The sequence below is a fragment of the Bos taurus genome, chromosome 11 (genome assembly GCF_002263795.3).
Source record: "Bos taurus isolate L1 Dominette 01449 registration number 42190680 breed Hereford chromosome 11, ARS-UCD2.0, whole genome shotgun sequence".
NCBI classification, from domain to species: domain Eukaryota; kingdom Metazoa; phylum Chordata; class Mammalia; order Artiodactyla; family Bovidae; genus Bos; species Bos taurus.
Window position 1 is genome coordinate 19,659,154 of NC_037338.1, and position 24,122 is coordinate 19,683,275.

At 38.5% G+C, this 24,122-nt stretch overlaps 2 protein-coding genes across 7 annotated transcripts in view; one reads left to right on the forward strand and one right to left on the reverse strand.

The window, feature by feature from the left end:
- NDUFAF7 (NADH:ubiquinone oxidoreductase complex assembly factor 7) lies at positions 1–22,867 on the forward strand. Of its 2 annotated transcripts, XR_236306.5 has the most exons (11): positions 23–111; positions 393–556; positions 2,088–2,168; positions 3,113–3,223; positions 9,960–10,173; positions 11,215–11,273; positions 11,992–12,102; positions 14,575–14,718; positions 15,560–15,733; positions 16,249–16,540; positions 21,224–22,867. XR_236306.5 is itself a non-coding variant. In NM_001101049.2 (10 exon segments), coding segments are annotated over 10 exon segments (1,326 nt in total). In that variant the 5' UTR covers positions 1–59; the 3' UTR covers positions 16,465–16,723.
- Positions 18,859–24,122, reverse strand: part of PRKD3 (protein kinase D3) — an 86,975-nt gene continuing 81,711 nt past the window's right edge. For 4 of the 5 annotated variants that reach the window (XM_024998923.2, XM_005212648.5, XM_015473443.3 and 1 more), the window contains 2 exons: positions 22,345–22,430; positions 18,859–21,485 (listed from right to left, as the gene is read on the reverse strand). In XM_024998923.2, the coding sequence (XP_024854691.1) occupies positions 21,312–21,485; positions 22,345–22,430 (260 nt within the window). In that variant the 3' untranslated portion in view covers positions 18,859–21,311. The remainder of the gene's footprint in view (positions 21,486–22,344; positions 22,431–24,122) is intronic. The other variant, NM_001205538.1, reaches the window with a different exon arrangement.

Here is a 24,122-nt window from a genome sequence, read left to right on the forward strand (position 1 = left end):
ACTGGAAACAGACGCAATCCCCACTTCCGGGCGGAGCTTTACTGCAGGCGAAGTTAGGGATGAACTTCTTGGCGGCAGCCGGCGTTAGGCGGCTGTGCGCAATGCGCGCAGGTAAGAGATTGCGGTGCTCAAAGCCTTGTTGCCTTGGAAACCGTCCGGGACGCCTTCCTCAGTTGAGAGGACTCTGGGGCGCTCTGGGCTGCAGACTGGAGTCCAGCCTAAGACATGGAATGGCTGTGTGGTCTTGGGCCGATTGTGGCCCGAGACCGCTTTCCTGGCTTTGGCTAAGTGAAAGGTTGACGAAGCCGCCTTGAAATCACTCAGGCTGCTGTGTCAACACTTAAGATTTCTAATGAGTTCCGGTTAATGGTTTTTTGTTTTTTTTTTTGCAGTCCTTCCTTGCCTTTGGAGAGGAAAGTACTTCAGCTCTGGGAATGAGCCTGCAGAAAACAATACTGTGACCCCCATGCTGAGGCATCTTATATACAAAATCAAGTCTACTGGTCCCATCACTGTGGCCGAGTACATGAAGGAGGTCTTGACGAACCCAGCCAAGGTATGGGTCGGGGCACCAGGCCACCAGGCCCACTCGAGCAGCGCTGTCAGGTGTGAAACAGGAGGATGTGCGCAGAGGAGCCCGAGGGCCCTCAGCCCTAGCGGGAGCCTCCCAGGGCAAAAGTCAGGCTTGAAAACCTTTAGTTCAGTTCAGTCGCTCAGTCGTGTCCGACTCTTTGCGACTTCATGGACTGCAGCACGCCAGGTTTCCCTATCCATCATCAACTCCTGGAGCTTGCTCAAACCCATGTCCATTGAGTTGGTGATGCCATCCAACCATCTCATCCTCTGTCGTCCCCTTCTCCTCCTGTCTTCAGTCTTTCCCAGCATCAGGGTCTTTTCCAATGAGTCAGTTCTTTGCATCAGCTGACCAAAGTATTGAAGACCTTGGGACAGATAAATCAATCTGTCAATTGGTCAGAGCTGGGTGAAGTCAGCGGCAGTGTCATTAAAGAGAGGACACGTTCCAAAGATGTTAAGGAGACAATGTAACCAATTGGATTTATGAGATGAGGAAGGATGACTTCCCTACTTGGGTTTATGGTAGTTGTTGGAGTTATTTTTCAGGAAGAAGAGAATACAGGAGTAGGAAGAGGTAGGACAGAGTTGAGTTCAGTGGATGAATTTGAAGTGTTTGTGGGACTCAGGTGGCATGTGCAGTAGGCAACAGGAAGTATGGATTTGGTGCTTGGAAAGCTGTGTTGTGAAGGCATCAGCAGGCACTGGAAGCATATTCCATTGAGAATGGGAAGTCTGGACCTTTATGTTACAGCATTAGGCATTGTTACAGCTTTCTGACTTTCGTTTCCTTTCTGCTGTACAGAGCCACTTGGTGAAAGCCTGTGGTTCTTTTATTTCAGTGTTTCACTTTTTGTTGGGTTGAATTATGAGATCTGTGGAATCCCAGGGTTCATCTTCCTTTTGCTTTTGGATGTAGTGGAATGACTCAGGGTCCAGAGGTTTAGTAAAAGAAGGGATCCTTTAATGCCTGTATACAGTGCTACAGTGTACCAAAATTTCAGGTAAGGAGAAACTTTAAAACACGCTTACCTGGGTTAGAGTTGAGATCTGCTCTTCATTTATCCATTTGTTGAGGCACCAACTATGGTGCACACTGTTTCAGCCTCTGCAAATACTGCAGTGGACAGTGGAGCACCGCACTTATGTTCTGGTGAGAAAATGAGCCATAAACAAGGAAGCAAATAATTGCACAAGATCACTGTGGATTGTTTTAATTAATTCTGAGGGTGAAAAAGACAAAACCCAGATTGATAGGGATTGGAAGCAAATAGTGTGGTAGGAATAGGGGTTGTGGAAGTGCCTTAGTTATGTTTTTCTAACAGTTCTGCAAAATGACTGTTACTTTGTAAAATCTAGGTAAAGACACTGTTTATTTTGCTTATTTAGAAGAGAGAACTTTCTTATGAAATACTTGTTTTTCTAGTTGTATACGTTATATAAGATTTTGGAGGGGTGTTTTAAAAAGCTTATTTGAAAATTAATGTTTTCTCCATTTTTTTCTTCTTACGTAGGGCTATTACATGAACCGTGACATGCTAGGAGAAGAAGGAGATTTCATTACTTCACCTGAAATAAGTCAGATGTTTGGGGAGGTAATATTCAATGTAAACTATAGAAGAAACTAATTATTACAAACATTTGAGAAAAAAATCAAGTAGTATTATTCTACAGTAGTGTTTTATAAGTTTTGTTTTTTGTGATTCATGAAGTTTTAATTTTTTAGTGGTTTATATACTGAAAGAGAATAATAGAGGTATATAGAGGACATTTAAAAGGTTTATACTTCATGTAGAAAAGGAAATGTAGTCATATGAAGAACAAAAGGAAAGAGAAAGAAAAGAGACAGAAGGTGAGGCATTCGAAAAGAGGAGAACCAGATGAAAAATGAGAGTGGAAGGATGGAGAGAGACAACAGGTGAGGTGTAAAAGGAAGTTGGGAGTACCCAAGAAGGAAGAGAGAAAAGATTAAAAAAAACACTGAGGAATCAGTGGGATCAAGATGTGTGCTAAAGCCCCTATTTCTTATTTAGCTGTATTTATAGTAGATGTCTCCCTTGAGGAAACTTTGAATTCTTTTCAGGAATTCTAGTTCATTTATTTCCTTATATAATCTTGGATCAATTTAGAAATAGGAAATAGTACACAAAAGGAAGAAGAATCTAGGCATTAAAAAATATTAACTATCACTTAAAGCCATGTAATTATTGAAATTGCATGAATATGAAGAAATGGCCTAATCATACTTCATATGTCTGTTCGCTTTCAAGTACCAGTACCTTTCAGTATGTGTCATGAGACCTTTTATAATGGAGGCTGCCTTTTAGCTAGGTGTTTTCTTCTGTGACTAAGCATCGTAAGTGGTATGTGTTGTACTGCGAAGTTCCTATGTGTGTATACATATATGAACTTGTTGAATAACATGTATAGTTGTTTGCAAACATTTTGCTTTCTGGTATAAAGTCTGTTTACATAGTTTTATATCCTGGTATCCTTTTATGCTTTATAATGCTCAAATGTAGTTCTTTCCTTCTCACAGCTCCTAGGGATATGGTTCATCAGTGAATGGATAGCCGCTGGAAAAAATGCAGCTTTCCAACTGGTGGAACTAGGCCCAGGCAAGGGAACCCTCTTGGGAGATATTTTGAGGGTAAGTAACAAAGTCTCATGTACCTGAATCTTGTTATCTGTTTTAAAAATTAGTTTCATTTATTTTTAACGTGCATGGGCTTTCTCTAGTTACAGCAAATGGGGGCGACTCTCTAGTTGTGGTGCGAGGCCTTCTCACTGCAGTGACTTCTCTTGTTACAGAGCACAAGGTCCAGGGTGCATGGGCTTCAGTATGTCGCGGGGCGCAGGCTCTGGAGTACAGGCTGAGTAGCTGTGGCTCAGGGCCTAAGTTGCCCCACATCATGTGGAATCTTCCTAGACCAGGGTTGAACCTGCGTCCCCTTCATTGGAGGTGGATTCTTAACCACTGGACCACCAAGAAAGTCCAGAATCTTGTTACTTTTAACCGAGGTGAAAACTTTGTTGATTTCCTTGGCTTTCAGCCTTACTTCCTTCTCTCATATTTCTCAGCTAAAATATAATGTCAAGGTAATATAATGAATCATTACTTATTATCTGTTTGTAATCTTAAAAAGTGGGGGTTTGGGGAGAATGTGAGTTAAAAAGTATAAGACATTTAGAAGACATTATGGAAGAATGTATTCATCTTTTGAGTAGGGAGTTTTTAAAATTGATGTAAAAAAGCAGAAGCCACAAAGAAAAAGATTAATAATTTCCATTATGTTAAAATTAAGAACTTTTTTGTTCTTTAAAAAAACTAGGAACTTTTTGTTCTTCAAAGATACCGTAAAGTGACAAGACAAAGCACAAAGTGGGAGGAGTTATTTTTAACACATACAACTAACAAGGAACTGACGTTAGAATACAGAAAAAACTCCTTTAAATCCATAAGAAAGTGACAGAGAACTCAACAGAAGGGCCAAGCCAAAGATGTAAACAGACCTGTCATAGAAGAGGAAATCCATATGATCAACAAATACAAAAAGATGCTCAGACTCATTGGTAGTCAGAGAAATGAAAGTTAAAATCACAGTGAGAAACCATTCTGCTCAAAATTAGAAAGACTTGGTGAGGATGAGGAGCAAGGGGACTCTCACATGCTGCTTATAAGTATAATTTGGTGTAACTCCTGTGACTAGCTATTGGACATTATCTGTTAACATCAAAGTCACTCATATTGTGTGACCCAAAATAAATTGTGAGTTTATTTTGCATGTACGTGACAATTTATGTAAAAAAGAAAAAAAAAAAACACCCATTCAGTTTCGAGAAATTAAAATTTCCTGATGTTATGTAATTTCTGCTTGAAATTAGGAATTGAAATTTTTTTTAAATTTACAATTGTCTAATGAAGAAGAATCATTATATTGTATGGCTCGGAGTGGAAAAGACCTACTGACTTACGTTTTCAGGGGTCAATTTTGTATCTTTTTAAATTGACAAAGTCATTTGAATATAAAATAATAAAATTCTCAAACAATATTGTGTCTCAAGCACCTTAAAAATTAAGCCCACAGGTATTTTTCTTGACATTTTTTTTTATTGAAGTATAGTTGATTGACAGTGTTTCAGGTTATAGCAAAGTGATTATATATATTTATTTTCAGATTATTTTCAATTCTAGGTTATTATAAGATACTAAATATAGTTCCTTGTTGTTCACCTGTTTTATGGTTCTTGCTGGTCCTTGTTGTTCACCTGTTTTATATATATGGTAGAGTGTATGTGTTAATACCACGTCCTTCATCCTTGCCTCCCTCTAATCCAACTGTGAGGTTTGTTTTTTGGAAAGAAAATGTTTGGCTTTATCAATTGCCCTGCCTACGCGTCTTCAGTAGCTACCCTCTGACCAATACAAGATATTCACAACCATTTGCCATACCCTAAATGCTGTGCTCCAAACTATATGCACCAAACTACCCACAGGTCTTAAAAATGTCTTGAGGATGCTTCCCTATTTCAAGTTCTAAGAACTCTGAAACAGCCAAAGAATATAAGGAAAAATAGCCAAAGGTATAATTACAGATGTTTTATTTTTGATCAGATTTCTGAAGGATATTTCTCTTCGCTTCAGTTCAGTTGCTCAGTTGTGTCTGACTCTTTGTGACCCCATGAACTACAGCATGCCAGGCCTCCCTGTCCATCACCAACTCCCAGGGTCTACCCAAACCTATGTCCATTGAGTCGGTGATGGCATTCAACCATGTCATCCTCTGACGTCCCCTTCTCCTCCACCCTCAATCCTTCCCAAATCAGGGTCTTTTCAAATGAGTCAGCTCTTCGCATTAGGTGGCCAAAGTATTGGAGTTTCAGTGTCAACATCAGTCCTTCCAATAAACACTCAGGACTGATCTCTTTTAGCATGGACTGGTTGGATCTCCTAGGAGTCCAAGGGACTCTCAAGAGTCTTCTCCAACACCACAGTTCAAAAGCATCAATTCTTCAGAGCTCAGATTTCTTTATAGTTCAACTCTCAAATTTTTCTGTTAGGAAGAAGTTTTCCATATGTAGTTTCATCTCAAAACTGAATTTGAAAAAGTCGTCTTGTCCTTATCAGTCTGCATCTGCATATACAGATCTCAAAAGTACGATGCATATCACCAGTGAATATTAAATTCAAGTGAAAAAAAATTGATGTACTTACACAGTTAGCATTGAATATTTTGCATTAATGTGTATTGATAAAACATTAGTATATTTGGTTTTTTTCTCCTTATGTTTACAATGGCAAAAAAAACAAAGTATATGTAGCTAAGGAAAAATTGAAATGGAAAGAATCTCAAAGTTAAACTGTGAAGTTATTCAGTTCAGTTCAGTTCAGTTGCTCAGTCGTGTCTGACTCTTTGTGACCCCATGAATTGCAACACGCCAGGCCTCCCTGTCCATCACCAACTCCCGGAGTTCACTCAAACTCATGTCCATCGAGTTGGTGATGCCATCCAGCCATCTCATTCTCTGTCCTCCCCTTCTCCTCCTGCCCCCAATCCCTCCCAGCATCACAGTCTTTTCCAATGAGTCAACTCGTCACAGGAGGTGGCCAAAGTACTGGAGTTTCAGCTTTAGCATCATTGCTTCCAAAGAATACCCAGGGCTGATCTCCTCCAGAATGGACTGGTGGGATCTCCTTGTAGTCCAAGGGACTCTCAAGAGTCTTCTCCAACACCACAGTTCAAAAGCATCAATTCTTCGGTGCTCAGCTGTCTTCACAGTCCAACTCTCACATCCATACATAGGGACCATTGGAAAAACCATAGCCTTGACTAGACGGACCTTTGTTGGCAAAGTAATGTCTCTGCTTTTGAATATGCTATCTAGGTTGGTCATAACTTTCCTTCCAAGGAGTAAGCATCTTTTAATTTCATGGCTGCAGTCACCATCTGTAGTGAATTTGGAGCCCCCAAAAATAAAGTCTGACACTGCTTCCACTGTTTCCCCATCCATTTCCCATGAAGTGGTGGGACCGGATGCCATGATCTTTGTTTTCTGAATGTTGAGCTTTGAGCCAACTTTTTCACTCTCCACTTTCACTTTCATCAAGAGGCTTTTGAGTTCTTCTTCACTTTCTGCCATAAGGGTGGTGTCATCTGCATATCTGAGGTTATTGATATTTCTCCTGGCAGTCTTGATTCCAGTTTGTGCTTCTTCCAGCCCAGCGTTTCTCATGATGTACTCTGCATGTAAGTTAAATAAGCAGGGTGACAATATACAGCCTTGATGTACTCCTTTTCCTATTTGGAACCAGTCTGTTGTTCCATGTCCAGTTCTAACTGTTGCTTCCTGACCTGCATATAGGTTTCTCAAGAGGCAGGTCAGGTGGTCTGGTATTCCCATCTCTTTCAGAATTTTCCACAGTTTATTGTGATCCACACAGTCAAAGGCTTTGGCATAGTCAATAAAGCAGAAATAGATGTTTTTCTGGAACTCTCTTGCTTTTTCCATGATCCAGAGGATGTTGGCAATTTGATCTCTGGTTCCTCTGCCTTTTCTAAAACCAGTGTGAACATCTGGAAGTTCATGGTTCACGTATTGCTGAAGCCTGGCTTGGAGAATTTTGAGCATTACTTTACTAGCGTGTGAGATGAGTGCAATTGTGTGGTAGTTTGAGCATTCTTTGGCATTGCCTTTCTTTGGGATTGGAATGAAAACTGACCTTTTCCAGTCCTGTGGCCACTGCTGAGTTTTCCAAATTTGCTGGCGTATTGAGTGCAGCACTTTCACAGCATCATCTTCCAGGATTTGAAATAGCTCAACTGGAATTCCATCACCTCCACTAGCTTTGTTTGTAGTGATGCTTTCTAAGGCCCACTTGACTTCACATTCCAAGTTGTCTGGTCTAGGTGAGTGATCACACCATCATGATTATCTTGGTCGTGAAGATCTTTTTTGTACAGTTCTTCTGTGTGTTCTTGCCACCTCTTCTTAATATCTTCTGCTTCTGTTAGGTCCATACCATTTCTGTCCTTTATCGAGCCCATCTTTGCATGAAACGTTCCCTTGATATCTCTAATGTTCTTGAAGAGATCCCTAGTCTTTCCCATTCTGTTGTTTTCCTCTGTTTCTTTGCATTGATCTCTGAGGAAGGCTTTCTTATCTCTTCTTGCTATTTGGAACTCTGCATTCAGATGCTTATGTCTTTCCTTTTTCCTTTGCTTTTCACTTCTTTTCACAGCTATTTGTAAGCCCTCCCCAGACAGCTATTTTGCTTTTTTGCATTTCTTTTCCATGGGGATGGTCTTGATCCCTGTCTCCTGTACAGTGTCATGAACCTCTGTCCATAGTTCATCAGGCACTAAGTCTATCAGATTCAGTCCCTTAAATCTATTTCTCACTTCCACTGTATAATCATAAGGGATTTGATTTAGGTCATACCTGAATGGTCTAGTGGTTTTCCCTACTTTCTTCAATTTAAGTCTGAATTTGGCAATAAGGAGTTCATGGTCTGAGCCACAGTCAGCTCCTGGTCTTGTTTTTGCTGACTGTATAGAGCTTCTCCATCTTTGGCTGCAAAGAATATAATCAATCTGATTTCAGTGTTGGCCATCTGGTGATGTCCATGTGTAGAGTCTTCTCTTGTGTTTTTGGAAGAGGGTGTTTGCTATGACCAGTGCGTTCTCTTGGCAAAATCTATTAGCCTTTGCCCTGCTTCATTCTGTATTCCAAGGCCAAATTTGCCTGTTATTCCAGGTGTTCCTTGACTTCCTACTTTGCATTCCAGTCCCCTATAATGAAAAGGACATTTTTTTTGGGGTGTTAGTTCTAGAAGGTCTTGTAGGTCTTCATAGAACCGTTCAACTTCAGCTTCTTCAGCGTTACTGGTTGGGGCATAGGCTTGGATTACCGTGATATTGAATGGTTTGCCTTGGAAATGAACAAAGATCATTCTGTCTTTTTTGAGATTGCATCTAAGTACTGCATTTCGGACTCTTGTTGACCGTGATGGCTACTCCATTTCTTCTAAGGGATTCCTGCCCACAGTAGTAGATATAATGGTCATCTGAGTTAAATTCACCCATTCCAGTCCATTTTAGTTCGCTGATTCCTAGAATGTCGACGTTCACTCTTGCCATCTCCTGTTTGACCACTTCCAATTTGCCTTGATTCATGGACCTGACAGTCCAGGTTCCTGTGCAGTATTGCTCTTTACAGCATCGGAACTTGCTTCTATCACCAGTCACATCCACAACTGAGTGTTGTTTTTGCTTTGGCTCCATCTCTTCATTCTTTCTTGTGTTATTTCTCCACTGATCTCCAGTAGCATATCAGGCACTACCCACCTGGGGAGTTCATCTTTCAGTGTCCTAACTTTTTGGCTTTTCATACTGTTTATGGGGTTCTCAAGGCTAGAATACTGAAGTGGTTTGCCATTCCATTCTCCAGTGGACCACATTCTGTCAGACCTCTCCACCATGACCCGTATGTCTTGGGTGGCCCCACACGGCATGGCTTAGTTTCATTGAGTTAGACAAGGCTGTGGTCCGTGTGATCAGATTGACTAGTTTTCTGTGATTGTGGTTTCAGTGTGTCTGCCCTCTGATGCCCTCTCACAACACCTACCATCTTACTTGGGTTTCTCTTACCTTGGACGTGGGGTATCTCTTCACGGCTGCTGCAGCAAAGCACAGCCACTGCTCCTTACCTTGGACAAGGGGTATCTCCTCACGGTTGCCCCTCCTGACCTTGAACATGGAATAGCTCCTCTCTGCCCTCCTGCACCCACGCAGCTGGTACTCCTTGGACGTGGGGTTGCTTCACTAATAATGTGAGGTTATTAGTGCTGTTCAAATCCGATTTCTTGTGGATACATTCTGATCATCTCGGTGAGACTGTTTTATAGACAGGGAAGCTTTTTAAAATCAAGCCTAGCTCTCTGTCCATGAACATGCTATGTGGCACCAGGTGTCACATATTCAATTTCCAGGTCTTACAAGTAATAAATCTCCATTTTTTCAAAGTTAAAATCAAGGCCATATAAATTTTATTTCCTTGGTCTTTTTTAGACTCCCTAATCTGGATAATTGTTTTTATTGGATGCTAAAGCTTTTATTTTCATTTGTCAGTCATAATTCTAATTTTTATCAGTAGGAAAGCAAATGGTACTGTAGACTGTTCATTTCTCATATAGACTATGTTTAATAACTCCAATAAGTTTTGGTTCTTACAGACTGCTGGAGAGTGACCTGTGTGAAGAAGAAATTTCTCTGAAACCAGCTATTACTTCTACTCTGATACTGACAAATTATTGAAATAAATGGCTAGAAAAACCTAAAATCTATTCAACAGTCTGTATTTTGCCAATTTCTTCTTTTTATATTTAGGTATTTAGTCAGCTTGGGTCTTTGCTGAAAAACTGTGACATTTCACTACATCTGGTAGAGGTGAGCCAGAAATTAAGTGAGATTCAAGCATTAACGTTGACTGAAGAGAAGGTCCCATTAGAGCGAAATGCTGAATCCCCAGTATATATGAAAGGTGTCACTAAATCTGGAATTCCAGTTTCCTGGTACCGAGATCTTCAAGATGTTCCAAAAGGTAATTATTTTACTTTGATTAATGAAAGAATTTTGATCACAGCCCCTCACAGTGATATGTGAGCACAACCTTGTTTTGCAATATAATAGACTGAGTTAGTGCTGCCAATTCCCTTACTTATAGAGATTAACAAACATTTTTTTTCTGGAGAAGAGCATTGTGTTAGAAAATAAAATCACCTAACATTGAGAAGCAGTGAATTTCATGCAGTGTTGCAAAAACCAGACAAAACCAAAATAGGGATCTCTGTTGTATACTTCAGTTTTTCCCGACCCCCTAAGATAGTACTGATGATGAAGCAGCCCAAGGCAGTCGGGCTGAAGGAAGCAATGTTAGGAAATTAGTTTACTTTTTTAGTTAAAAATTATTTATTTGGCCACACTGGGTCTTAGTTGCGGCTCATGGGAACTTCCATCTTTGTTGCGGCATGTAGAATCTGTTATTAATAGTTACAGCATATGGGATCTAGTTCCCTAAACAGGAATTGACCCAGGTACCCTGCATTGGGAGCATGGAGTCTTAGCCACTGGACCACCAGGAAGTCCCTTAGATGAGTTTAATATTGTCGTCTTTGGATTATCCTTACTTGTAAAGGGTGGTGGAGAAATCCTAGTATTCCTCAAGAATGTTATATTGACGAGCCCCAGGTCAAACCTAAAGTGGTATCGCCTGACTCTGGCCAAGGTGCCACAGCCGTTCCTGGCCTTCACCATCTCATTTGATTTTAGGAAATTCAAATCCTCTTCTAGCTAACAGATTTGAGTTCTGATTCATTTCATTCTTAGTGATGCATTAAAGATTAAACTGATGATTGGGATCCTCTGTGTGGACAGTGAGAATAGTGATAGTTCCTCCTGTGTAAGTTCTGCACCGTAGGTTTCCTGTGAAGAGGTGGATGATTCTGTGAAAGTGGTAATTACGCAAGCACCACAACTCCCCATATGAAGAACTATGCATTCTCTTTTTGCTAATGTCCAAAAGAACCAATTTATTGCCTTGAAAATGCTGAAGTGTTAATTTCTCTCTTCTGTTTTTAAATAGAGTACAGCTTTTATCTCGCACATGAATTTTTCGATGTTCTTCCTGTGCATAAGTTTCAGGTACTGATGGGAAAGAAGTCACATTTATAATTGAATAACAAAGGGCCTTTTGTTGTAAGAATAAACATTTATGGTGTTTAATTTTTACTGTTTGAAGCTAGCTATATTTGGAAGTTTGATGACTATAAATAATTGAAAATAATTGAAATGCAAAAGTGAAATATTAAGGATTCTTAATTCTCTTAGGATAATTATTAAGAATTCTTAATTCTTCTGGGATAAAGATGTATGGGAATATGAGATGGTAAATGATTATAGTACAATGAAGGATAACTTTTTTAGGAAATATTTTTAAATTCTAAGAATTAAAATTTTTCTTCATTCTTTCTGTGAGGAAATTTAAAATTTGGTAGCAGTGCATGTGTACTGGTAACTTCTAGGGCTAAGAGTATATGTTAATATTATTATGTAGCAATTTGTTGGTGAAGCTTCTGATTAGTCCTTCTAAGTCTGTTTTCTGTTTTGGGGGCACTTACCATGTTGCTTACTTTCTCCTCCACTTCTTATCTAAGCAACATTAATAGTTTGCATCTGTCAGTCTACTCATATTATTCAAAGGAAATGAAGTAATGCCTTTAAATAATTTCAAGTGGTAAAGTGTTCTGTAAATGTTATTTATCTAGCTTATATATGATAAGAAGAGAAGATTTGCTATTTTGATAAAAGCAGTTTTGAGAACAGACTTGCAGAAATTTCTTTTTTTGTTATTTGTGTTTAGAAAACCCCACACGGATGGCGAGAAGTACTTGTTGATATTGACCCACAGGTTTCTGATAAACTGAGATTTGTTTTGGCGCCATGTGCCACCCCAGCAGAAGCGTTCATACAAGTAGGAATAAGTTTTTTTTTTTTTCGTAAGTTTATTGCCAACCCAATCTTCGGTCTTATTTTCTGAGTTCCTATTTTAGAGTTCCTTGTCACATTTAAGAGCTTTTTATTGATAGTGGAAATCCATAGGATCTGTCAGAATGGGTTCAAGTCATTCCTTGGCTGTGTGAGCTTCATGTAATAAGAATTTAAGTGCTTACCCAGCAAGTTCTGGGTCTGTCTGTCTCCCGCAGTTCTCCATCAAATGGTGACAATATTGTTTACTTGACAGGAAGTTATGTGTCTGTGAAAACAGTGTTGTACAGTGTATAGTAAAGTAGCAATAACAATATTTGTTAAATACCTTGTATTACTCTAGTTTCTCATTCAATTCTCAAAACTACCCTTAGGTCAGTTTTATTATCACTCTCTTTGGGCTACTGTTGGAGCATGCATTTTTTCTCAAATCTAAATTTGGGTGAAAGAGAAAAAAGGCATGCTTCAACAGTATGGCACATGATTCTAGTCTGATTTTAGTCTGCCAAATGGTGGATGTACTGCTGCATAATCTCAAGAGGCTACAGATCTTAGGTTTGGGTTTAATGATTCAAAAATCCTTTACTTCCCAGGCATGTTTGGGCTTTAGATTGCCTGTTTTATCCCACCCACCTCCCCTTTTTTGAGCTGAGAAAAAAAGGATTACTTTCTAGACCATAACTAAGGATTTCTGCCTCAGAAGTTATTGATTTTACAAGCTTTTAAACATAAACCTGTGAATTAAGTTTTCTTTGCAAAGCATAGATTTAAAATATCAGCCTAAGTGTTTGTGAACATTTCTGTGTTTTCATATTGTGGCTACCTAATTTTACCTGAGTGAGAATCAAATTCATAAAGCTTCCAGAAGCTGACCCTCTGAGAGTTGATTGTTGTTAGTTCTTCACTTGAACAGTGTACACTTCGGAGAGATGGGGTGATGACTTCTCCCTCTCATTTGGACGGAGCAAATGGGAATGGAAATCTGTTGTCCTGAAGAGCAAGCAGTGTAGGATGTAAAGAATGCCAGCACAGAACGCTGAGGCCTGTCAGCTTATGCTTGAAACTGGTCCTGTGATTTATGTAGTCACACCACGGAATTTATCAAATAGCATGGGGGGCTTACTTGGTAAAGCCAACTAAGTTAGGATTCCCTGGCAGCTCAGTTGGTAAACAATTTACCTGCAGTGCAGGAGACCTGGGTTTGATCCCTGGGTGGGAAAGATCCCCTGGAGAAGTGAATGGCAACCCACTCCAGTGTTCTTGCCTGGAGAATTCCAGGGACAGAGGAGCCTTGTGGGCTACAGTCCATGGGGTCGCAAAGAGTCCGACATGACTGAGTGACCAACATACACTGGGGGCTTAGTGGTTTATTATTTCATTTAATCCTCACAGTAAGGCTAGAATATGTACTGAGGAACTAGACTGTGAAAGGTGAAGTAACTTGTCTCTAGTAAGCAGTGGATGAGCTGAGACTCACGGGCTGAGTCTGCCTGACTCTATACCTCTTAGACCTGTGCTATTATAGGCAGAGACTTTCTGTTGTTTAGTCACTAAGTCATGTCTGACTATTTGTGACCCCATGAACTGCAGCACGCCAGACTTCCCTGTCCTTCTCCATCTCCCAGAGTTTGCTCAGATTTATGTCCATTGAGTTGGTGATGCCATCTAACCATCTCATCCTCTGCCACCTCAGGGTCTTTTCTAATAGGTGTTAAGAGGGAGCAAAAGTTAATGTATAGTTGCATAATGAAGAAAAAATTTGGTTCAGTAACAGGAATTAGTCAAATTTAATATATACTAATCCAGTTGGCAAGTATTATTATTTATTGTTCATATACTTTCTAAGCCAATATGTACTTCTTGAAGACCCTTAACAGTTGAACATCTTGGGAAATAAGGGCTTCAGGTACATTGACACTGGTTTATAAGCTGGTATTAACTTACAATGTTTAGGGTATATCAGTGGGGTACCTTTTGCCCCCAAAGAAAGCAGATATACTTAATAGGCTCTGTTTTGTTATATTGGATTTATTTCATTTGTTCTTCCAGAACAAGTTTTTAGTGTCTTTTATGTGCCAGACACTGTTCCAGGCAGGCAAAAATCCCTTTCCCATGGTTTCAGCCCAGTGGAATATATTTATATGAATTATGATATAGAAGTAAAATCACTGTAAATAAAATGATAATGTACTTAGCCATCTGGAGGGTTGGGAGGACTTATGGCTTTTTATAAAAGGCATCAAAATAAAATGTGTTTGTAAACTGAGTGGATGGCATCAGAGAACCAAGGAGTTCTATATAATAAAAAGGGTGTCATGTGAAAAGTTGAGTGTAGACAACATATTCATATTGAGAAGGAATTTGTTTTTGTTATAACTGAGAAATGCTCATTGTAGGAAAACCCTAAGGAAACAAGTTTTTTGAATGATGTATTTTGATTCAACTATTCCCTTACTAGAATGATGAAACAAGGGATCATGTGGAAGTGTGTCCTGAGGCTGGTGTTGTTATTCAGGAACTTTCTCAACGCATTTCACTAACTGGAGGTGCTGCCCTGATCGCGGATTATGGTCATGACGGGACTAAGACAGACACCTTCAGAGTATGTATAATCCAGTCACATGATTTATCAGAATTTAACTGGTACAGTTGACGTAGTTGTCATATGTTAGGGTTGAAGTTCATTGAAGATATGTATCTCATTTTGGTTTCTACAGTGTCTGTCCTTGCTGCATTACATATTTTATAATTAATCTATGTTGTTATAATCACCCTTAACCCGGTATTTTACTGTCTACCTTTCCTTTGAACAGGGTCTAGATTGTCTACATTATTCCTTAAGTTGCAGAACCTAGGTTTGCATAGATTCTAGTAAACATCTGAATAATTCAAGTGGGAATTTTCTTAAAAGTTCTTAAAAATTTCTCCTCCCTTCAGTAAAAAAAAAAAAAAAAAGTTTAACTTTATTATTATTTATTTTTTTAAAAGAAAAACCTGGAGAGTTTTTTTTAAAACACTGTTCTCTAGATTTACCTCCAGGATTCTGATTTGCTAGGTCTGGGAAGAGTCCAGTAACGTGTTCTCAGGTGATTACGATGCATATAGCTGATGGATACACTTTGTAAAACACCGTCTCAGTTCTGTTAACCTGAGTTCATCTGGAGAATTCTCTCTTTATCACCATGGGCATTAATGAAAATTTTCAACAGATGTCAAAGGCAGCATGTCCAGGCACTACAACACAGTACTTCATAGTGGGTTTTCCGCATAGTATCTCGTTTGAAGAAAGGGTGCTATGTTGTAAGAGTCTGTAAACCCCTGATGTAGGCCATATATTCCTTTTTAACAGTTATGTAAAGTGGACTACATGATAGCATTTCTTTAATCTTGATGATGATAACCGTAAAAGTACAAAAACTCATCATTTAAAAATTATGTTCAAGGGGTTTTGTGGCCACAGGCTTCATGATGTCCTAACTGCCCCGGGAACAGCAGACCTAACAGCTGACGTGGACTTCAGTTACTTGCGTAGAATGTCCCAGGGGAAAGTAGCTTCCCTGGGTCCAGTAGAACAGCAAACTTTTTTAAGAAATATGGGCATTGACGTCCGGCTGAAGGTAATGATTTATCTTATTTCACTATTACTAACTAGTTTAATTTCATAGTATTTCAATAAGTACTGTAAGTAGTGAGTTCACGTGGTCTCGGTGCTCTTATAGTCCGATGCATGGTGTTGTGGTCTTTTCAGCAGTGTGGGGTTCAGTGTAACCAGACCACTTGAGGGTAGAGCAGATTGTAAGTTTCACGCATCTCTGTAAGACTTCCAAATAGTGTTAATGTTTGTTAAGAAAACTTAACTGCCTGTATGGGTATGAATTTTAGAACTGTCTTAAAGACAGCTTAACACTTCAGCGTAGATCAAACCACCTGGGAATGTTTGTTAAACATACAAATCTGTAGGTTTGAGTCACAGCAACCTATGTCTTTAATAAACAGGCCATGATTCTGAGGTAGAGGCTCAAAATCACATTTTTAAGCAGTTTTAATGAATAGTTAATAGTCATTGTATTACTACATATACCTAGGAATTGTTTCTTCTGGTTATTTTTACTAAGACATTTTTTCTTTTCAGATTCTTTTAGATAAAACAGATGACCCATCATTGAGGCAGCAGTTACTTCAGGGGTATAATATGTTAATGAATCCTATGAAGATGGGAGAAAGATTCAACTTTCTTGCCTTGGTACCTCATCAGAGACTTCATGGTAGAAATCATCAGACGAATGCACGTCAGTCAAAACCCTCTCCATCACCTGTAGCTGGGTTTGGTGAACTTGCTTGGCAGTGATATTTCAGTTTGGACTTTTCACCCCCAAGTTGGCCTAAGAAACCAGAATAAAGGGAACATATTTTATATATCACAGGTAAAATTAAGTATTAAAATATTTTCTCTCTTCATAGCCAATAAAAATAAACCATACAGTACCACTGGAAGTTGATCTTTTAAGGTTGTATTTGATTCTTGGTACAAATGTTTGTTCTCAATTTAATGAAACAAATTATTGAGTATCCTCTAATTAATAAAGCTGGTTGTTATAAAGTGTAAACATGAATACTGATTGGTTTAATAACAACTGGAAACAACTGGCCATTCACAGGGGGCTGATTAAATAGAACTAGTTGCTCCGTGGCATGTGAAAATCTTCTGGACCAGGATCGAACCCGTCCCCTGCATCGGTAGGCAGATTCTTATCCACTGTACCACCAGAGAAGTCCGAAAGTGAAAGAAAAAGGAGTTGTTCAGTTGTGTCTGACATTGTGATCCCATGGACTGTATTCCTCCAGGCTTCTCTGTCCATGGAATTCTCCAGGCAGGAGTACTGGAGTGGGTTTGCCTGTTCCCTTCTCCAGGGAATCTTCCCAACCCAGGGAATCGAACCCAGGTCTCCTGCGTGGCAGGCAAATTCTTTACTGTCTGTGCCACCAGGGAAATCCAAGTATGATGTTAAATGGCCTTTATTATATTGAGATAAGTTCCTTCTGTATCAGCTTTGTTGAGTTTTATCATGAATGACTGTTGAGTATTGTTACTTTTTTCTGTCTGTTGAAATGACTGTGTGATTTTAATCCTTTTATTAACGTTGATCACACTGAATGATCTGCAGATAATGTGTCCCTGGAATATATCCCACTTGATCATGGTATATTGTTGAGTTCAGCTTGCTACTTTATGCGGATTTTTGTGTCTTTATTCATCAGAGATACTGGCCTGTAATTTTCTTTTGTAGTCTTTATCTGGTTTTGGTACAAGGGAAATCGTGGCCTTGTAGAATCAATCTGGGAGTGTTCCATTCTCAGTTACTGGAATAGTTTGAGAATAGGTATTAGCTTTTCTTTATATGTTTAGAATTCCTCTGTGAAGCCTGGAGTTTTGGTTTGCTGGTTTTTTTTATTAATTACAAAGTCAATTTCACCACCAGTGATTGGTCTGTTCAGGTTGTCTTGATTCAGTCTTGGTGGGGTAAGTTTCTAAAAATTTGTGCATTTCTTCTAGGTTGATTTGTTGGCATGTAACTATTCATGGTATTCTATTTTTTTGGTATCTTTAGTATTATTTCTCCTCTTTCATTTATTCTGTTTGGGTCCTCTCTTCTCAGTGAGCCTGGCTAAAGACATATCAATTTTATCTTTTCAAAAAACAAGTGCTTGGTTCATTGACGTTTTCTATTGTTGTCTGGACTTTATATTTCCTCTCTTCCTTCCTTCCATATGCTAAGTTTGGGCTTTGTTCTTTTTCTAATTCCTTTAGATGGTAGATTAGGTTGTTTACTTGAAACTTTTTTTTCTTGAGGTAGGCCTTATATTTGCTATGAACTCCCAGTAATCACTATGAAATTTGCCAGTCTGGTTTGAGGGGTGAGAAGTCTTTTTTAATTTGTCCTCCTTTTTGGTATTTGAATTTTTTACAATATGCTTCTGTGAATTTTATAATTAAAACCAAAATTTGATTAAAAAAATTTTAAAGTCACAGTAAAACCAATCAACCTGACATGTACTTAAAACATGAATGAGAGTAAATGCAGACTTAGGAGAAATAATTTTCTAAAATTAGTTAATTCTCTCATTTCCAGATAACTGTCAAGATTTATTTCTGTAAGTTCCCATTCTTTTGGTTCACAGAACTTTTTAATAATACCAGACATGGACTTTCTGAAGAATTATAGTAATAGCCACACAAATTTGAGAGATTAAAAGAATGTTAGCTGTATATCTTCAATTTATAGCTTAACTATATTGGAAGTTCACTGGCAGAGTGTTCAATGAAAATGTCCATAGTTGGCCCTTCCCAATTATTTAATAGTTTTCATGATTAAGGGGAAAGAGTTAGCCAGTGCTTCTTAAAACCTAGAAAAACATAAATTAACTTACTTAAGTCTTTTGGCAGTTGCAATAGTTGAATATTTAATGGTAGTTTCTGAAAAACTTTTAATTATTCCAAACTTTTAAGAAATGAGACCTTGAGGTAATAACCTCAAATTTTGTATAAAATTGTAATAATGAGTTGTTTTTTATTTTAGTCAGATAAAAAAAATCTGTGTTCTTAAATATAGCATTAGTTTCATTTACAAATACTATTTCCAAAACAGTTCTCTTACTAAAGCCTGGGAAAATAACACAACCAAATACAATTTTCTCTGGATACCTCTACTAGCTCAGGTTTCCACATGGAAAAGTACAGTGATATGGAAATACATTTTATTATCAAACTTCAAGGATATTTACAAAAAGTGGGATATAATTAAAAATGTACTAAACAATGTCATTACAGACTTTGTATACATTATCAAATGTTTCTAACAGTTATTTCTTATACAAACATGATGACTTCAAGACAAAAAAGGTTATGCAGGTTATACAGTAACTGGAGAAAATTACTCAATTCCAAATTATCTGACAGTGCCTTTACAGTTTTTTCTAAGAAAACTTCTCAATAACAAAAACAAAGAGTGCAATTAATTTTATGGCTTTTAAAGTTTTATTATATAAGTATAGCAAACAGCATTCCAGTTAATTTTCATCTTACACAGTAAAACCACAATAGGGTGCCTAGGACTCAGAAATTACTTCATTTGAGCACACTGATTGTATAAACAGACTTAGAGAAATTAGGGGAAGTTACCTCCTATCACAGGGAAAATACATTTCCCAAAGGTTTTACATAATTAATTTGCTTTTAGTTTTTTAAATTCCTGTATGAGAATGAAATAGTGAGAGACACTGTGGAATGTCTTCTGGGAATATCTAACGGTAGGCAGTATAGCAGAATGGTTAGCAATAAGGACTCTGGAGACACACTGCCCGGATTCAAACCCACATCCTAACTGTGTGACCTTAGGCAGCTAGTTAATTTTCCTGTGCCTCACTTTCCTTATCTGTGAGACAAAGTTCGATGACTTATCCATGTCTCCTGTGAGGGAAAAACATGTAAAGAGCTCAGAACAGAGGAGCACTGGTGTTTGCTTCCATTCTCTCAAGGGTATTTTTAGCCCTACACAAGGGAGCAGCTTCAGGGATCTCTGAAGGCCCTCTCATTCTGTTCACAAGAACATTCTTTTGCTATCTCAGATTCCATGGGAAATGACAGTTAACACTTTTATAACTTTTAGCTTATAAATATCTGATCTTCACAACAACATTAAGGAAGACAGAGGCAGGAATTATAATCTTTATTTTATAGATTGAGGAGCTCAAAGCTCAGCCAGGTTGTCACCTGCCGAGGTCAACACAGCTTAAGAGTGGAGCCAGATTTTTGGGCTTCACATCTTTTGTTCTTTTTGGAGGGGGAAAAAAAACATTCACAGTGATTATTTAGGAATCAAGAAACACAAAGCCCCTAGATTTTTTATAAGTGGATAGTCCTAGATCTTTAACTTTTTTGGGGGAAACTATTAGTAACTTTTAAAAGCTATGAAAAAATCTAACCTCTTAAATATGATGTTAGGGTACAAAAACTGTCTTTAGCTGGCTGCTGGAGCTGCAGTGTTTTTAAAAATACTTCATTCTTTCATTTGCTCAGCTGATAATACAGCCCTACTCTTTATAAACTGTTTCATGCTCTACCCCACCCACTCCCCTAAACTGCTGAAAATAATTGATTTAAAAACATTCCAGATATCTGTAAAGCCTTCCAATAAGCTAAGGGAAGAAAAAAAGAATATTGTTTGTTATTCTTTCCTGTAGCATCAACTAACCCTGCACTGTCCCTACTTTTGGCATGTATTTAATTTTCTTCCTCAAATTATACAGTCCCATGTAAAGAGAAATTGTGTGATTAGAGTTCAGATCTGTACCCATTAAATGTTGGAATCTAATGGTGACATCACAACAGCATCAATGGGAATGTGATTATTTAGCAGCAGAGTTGAACTACAGGAAGACGTATGTAACAACTCAGCACTTAGACCAGCAGTTCCTACTCCTGCTTTTGTGTATCAGTTGTCCCAAATAATCTTAGGGGCTGTTGCAACATACAAACAAAAGGTGACAACTTTTCATGTTAAGAGCATATTCAGAATTTCAACCCCAAAGAAATTAGAGCAATACTATTATTTTGGAGTTTAACTGACCTAAAAGAGAAGGGTAAACCAGTTCAGCACTCCCTTTCTAGGCATCTAGGAAAAACCCCTCAGTGCCTCTGTGGTCAGTTAAACAAATGTTTAAAGTCTATAGGAAATGGCATGTTGGTAGCCTCTCAGTTATCTCATAAATGCAAATCTGTTTAGTTATAAACTGTGTAATAACTCTTGTATGATTTGATCAAGCTATGCAATAACTGGACTCTGGCTTGCCTTTTTTCTCCTTTTAAAAAAAATGATGTAAGAACAAGAAAGGAAGATAAATTAAGTGCCACTATTGTACTAAAATGAGCGCTTAGGGAAAAACACAAAAACCAGTTATTGCTTACGTTGTAAAGGTTTATGAAAAGCTTCATCTTGGATTCCATTATGTTTTTATGACTCAGTTTCCCCTCTTGTACCTACTCAGTATGAACTACAGTATCGGTGTCACTGATTCCTTATATTTTCCATATCTTTGCATCCTTTCAGATGACAGCATACAAAGAACAACAGTTACGCAGCAAAACACCAGTCCATGACATGACATGCTTCCTTACTGAAGTTAGCTCACTGATAACTAAGGATCTTCTTCCATGTCGTCTGGATTGGGAGCCATAATGAAGTGCTTTGGGTATACAAGGTTGTGTGTGTATGCATGTATTTCCCAGCGGGCATCGTCACTTTCGTGTGTAATGTAACGTTCACCAATGCGAGTTTCAAATTCTCTAAGGTCAAGCCAAGTCTGATAGTCCTAGGGGAAAAAAAATGAAGATTATGAACAGTAAAAGAAACAAAATACTGTTAACTTGTTTTTTTGCTTAGCACCCTAGTTATGTAATTGACAACCCCTACCCCCTGCTGCTGCTGCTGCTAAGTTGCTTTAGTCATGTCCTATTCTGTGCGACCCCATAGATGGCAGCCCACCAGGCTCCCATGTCCCTGGGATTCTCCAGGCAAGAATACTGGAATGGGTTGCCATTTCAAATACTAGCTATACAATAAGTTCCATTTGTAATACTTTAGGTTAGCAATGTTATACTTTTTCAGATTTAGTCTCTCTCATGAAGGAAGTAACTCTTCTAAAATTAAAAAAAAAAAAAAAAATACTGCCTCAGCCCTCTGAGGTGGTTAATAATAACTATTAATCTGATTACACCTTACTCCTCAAAACAGGGGAAACGTGCTTAGACTCTGTTGTCAGGATAATTTAACAGTTGCTGAGATTAATTATGATTACATCTGTTCTAAAGTTACTTATATCCCTCATTCCCTTTACAGTAATTGTTCTAAAGCTTCTCTCTAGTCTGAAGTTTGGGGGTATCTTTTGATAAATCTATGCAATGGCTTTTAGGGGAATTAAACCAAACATTTAAAATGGCGTATCTGATCTTTTCAATACAAAATATAAACCTTTTGGTGGACATTTTAAAAATAAAATATATTTGACAATATAATGTGTTATGCTCACCTTACAAAAAGGTGAAATAAACACCATAAGGCCCTAAGACATGTAGAATCTGATGATCTATTAAGAGTGGTTTCATTAAGTAAGACAAATCACCACAAACTGCTCAAATGAAGATTGCTAAAGAGAAATACATTGCTTTTACCTGCAGCCAGGGATGACTAAGAGATTTGTCTACGCTGTAACGTTTTCTCATCTTCACTTGAAGTAGGTTGTTTATCAAATCAATTGCTAAGGGAAAAGACAAAATAAGCTATGTGAATCTGAGCACTGACCACCCCAAACCTGTGACTCTGCCCGGAAGGCAGTTCAATCCACAGAAATACACAGTTCAAGATATTTGCTTCTCAAGGACATAGCCTTTAAGCTAACATGTTAGTGACTGATAAATATTTATTGAATTCAGTATACCTGGTTTATTAAGGAGACAGTACAGAATACAAGTTAAAAGTATAGACTGGAGCCCGCCCGCTTGAGCCCAAGTTGTAACTGTGTGTGACATGGGGTCAGTTACTAACTGCACTGTGCCTGTTTGCTCATCTGTAAAATAAGGTTGTTGAGAAGATGAAATAAACTTAATACACACAAAGGGCTCAGAATGATGCTTTTATGTGCTAAGAATTAACCATTACTTTTAAAAATGAATAAAACAGACTCTCTGTACAGTCTGATTTTGTTTTTTTTTTCCCTCCACAATGATGCTATGCTAGTTTTGGGCTTGGAATGGAAAAGAGCCAAAGCCATTCATTGCCTTGCTTCTGCAGATGTAGTTATAGTGAGGTAATAACTTCTTACCAAAAGTTCGTACTTAACAGGTTTTAACAAATAAGTTCATGGTATTTTGGTGTATGTGGTGAGATCTTAGCATGCATATTTTATCCAATTATTTGGAGATGTGGGCTAACTATAAAACCAAAGCAACCATGTAACTACACACTGACAAAATCCTTATGTAACAAGGCCATTGTTACTAAGGTCTGCATCCAGGGATGAGCCACACTAAGGACTATCCTATACTATTTCTAGTTCTATATACTGTCATACCAGTCAAGATTTTCCAGATTTTTTTCCACCCTGTTTTTTCCCCCCAAATTAGTTTAAGTACTAGTTTCTCTATATTCTAAATATCCATTGTTCCTTAAATGGCAGTCTGCTATGTGCATCAGGATCATTCAGTGTGTTTACTAAAATGCATTCCTGAGTAGCAGTACAGCTGGTGAGTCTGAGTCTTAGGGACAGAGCCAGAAGGTCTTTTTAATAACCTCACCAAGTGATTCTGATGTAAGAGGTCTATAGACCACACTGTCCAAGGGGCTCTAAGGTGACTTTGGCAACATCCCCAAACCCTCATATATACTTCTTCCATCGGATCTCTTCATTAACAAGTAAGCCTACTATTTACTATGTTGTCCCTCAAACTTTACCCAGTTGTATTAATCCCTATGATTAGGTCTCATACTGGGCAGAATTTTTAAAAATGTTTTAAGTGGTGTATAAAGAACCTGATTTAGTTCTGAAGGTAAGAAAAGTGACTGTGAAAAGATAGATTACTTCAGGAAAAATATGCCCAACCAGTAGCCTAAGTAGATCATACAGTTTGGAGGGGTTCAGGGAAGACTTCACAGATGAGCCACAAGATCAGGGATCTCTGAAGGGCTGGAAGGGTTTCGACAGCAAGGAGGAGAGCAGGCAGGGGAAAGGTCTAAAGCAAAATGCAGCAAATGACTGAAAGCAGCTTGTGTAGGGCAGCAGTAGCAGAGGAGACCAGAAGGTGAGAACCTGGGCCGCGTCACAGAGACCTACAGCTGCAGCCTGGTTCCAGGGAGGCTGAGGTGTCTGGGAGCACAGTAAGACGAAAGCAGCATTTCCAGGAGACGGACTTGGCACCGGTGACTGGGGAGCACAATTACAAAGCTGTTTCAG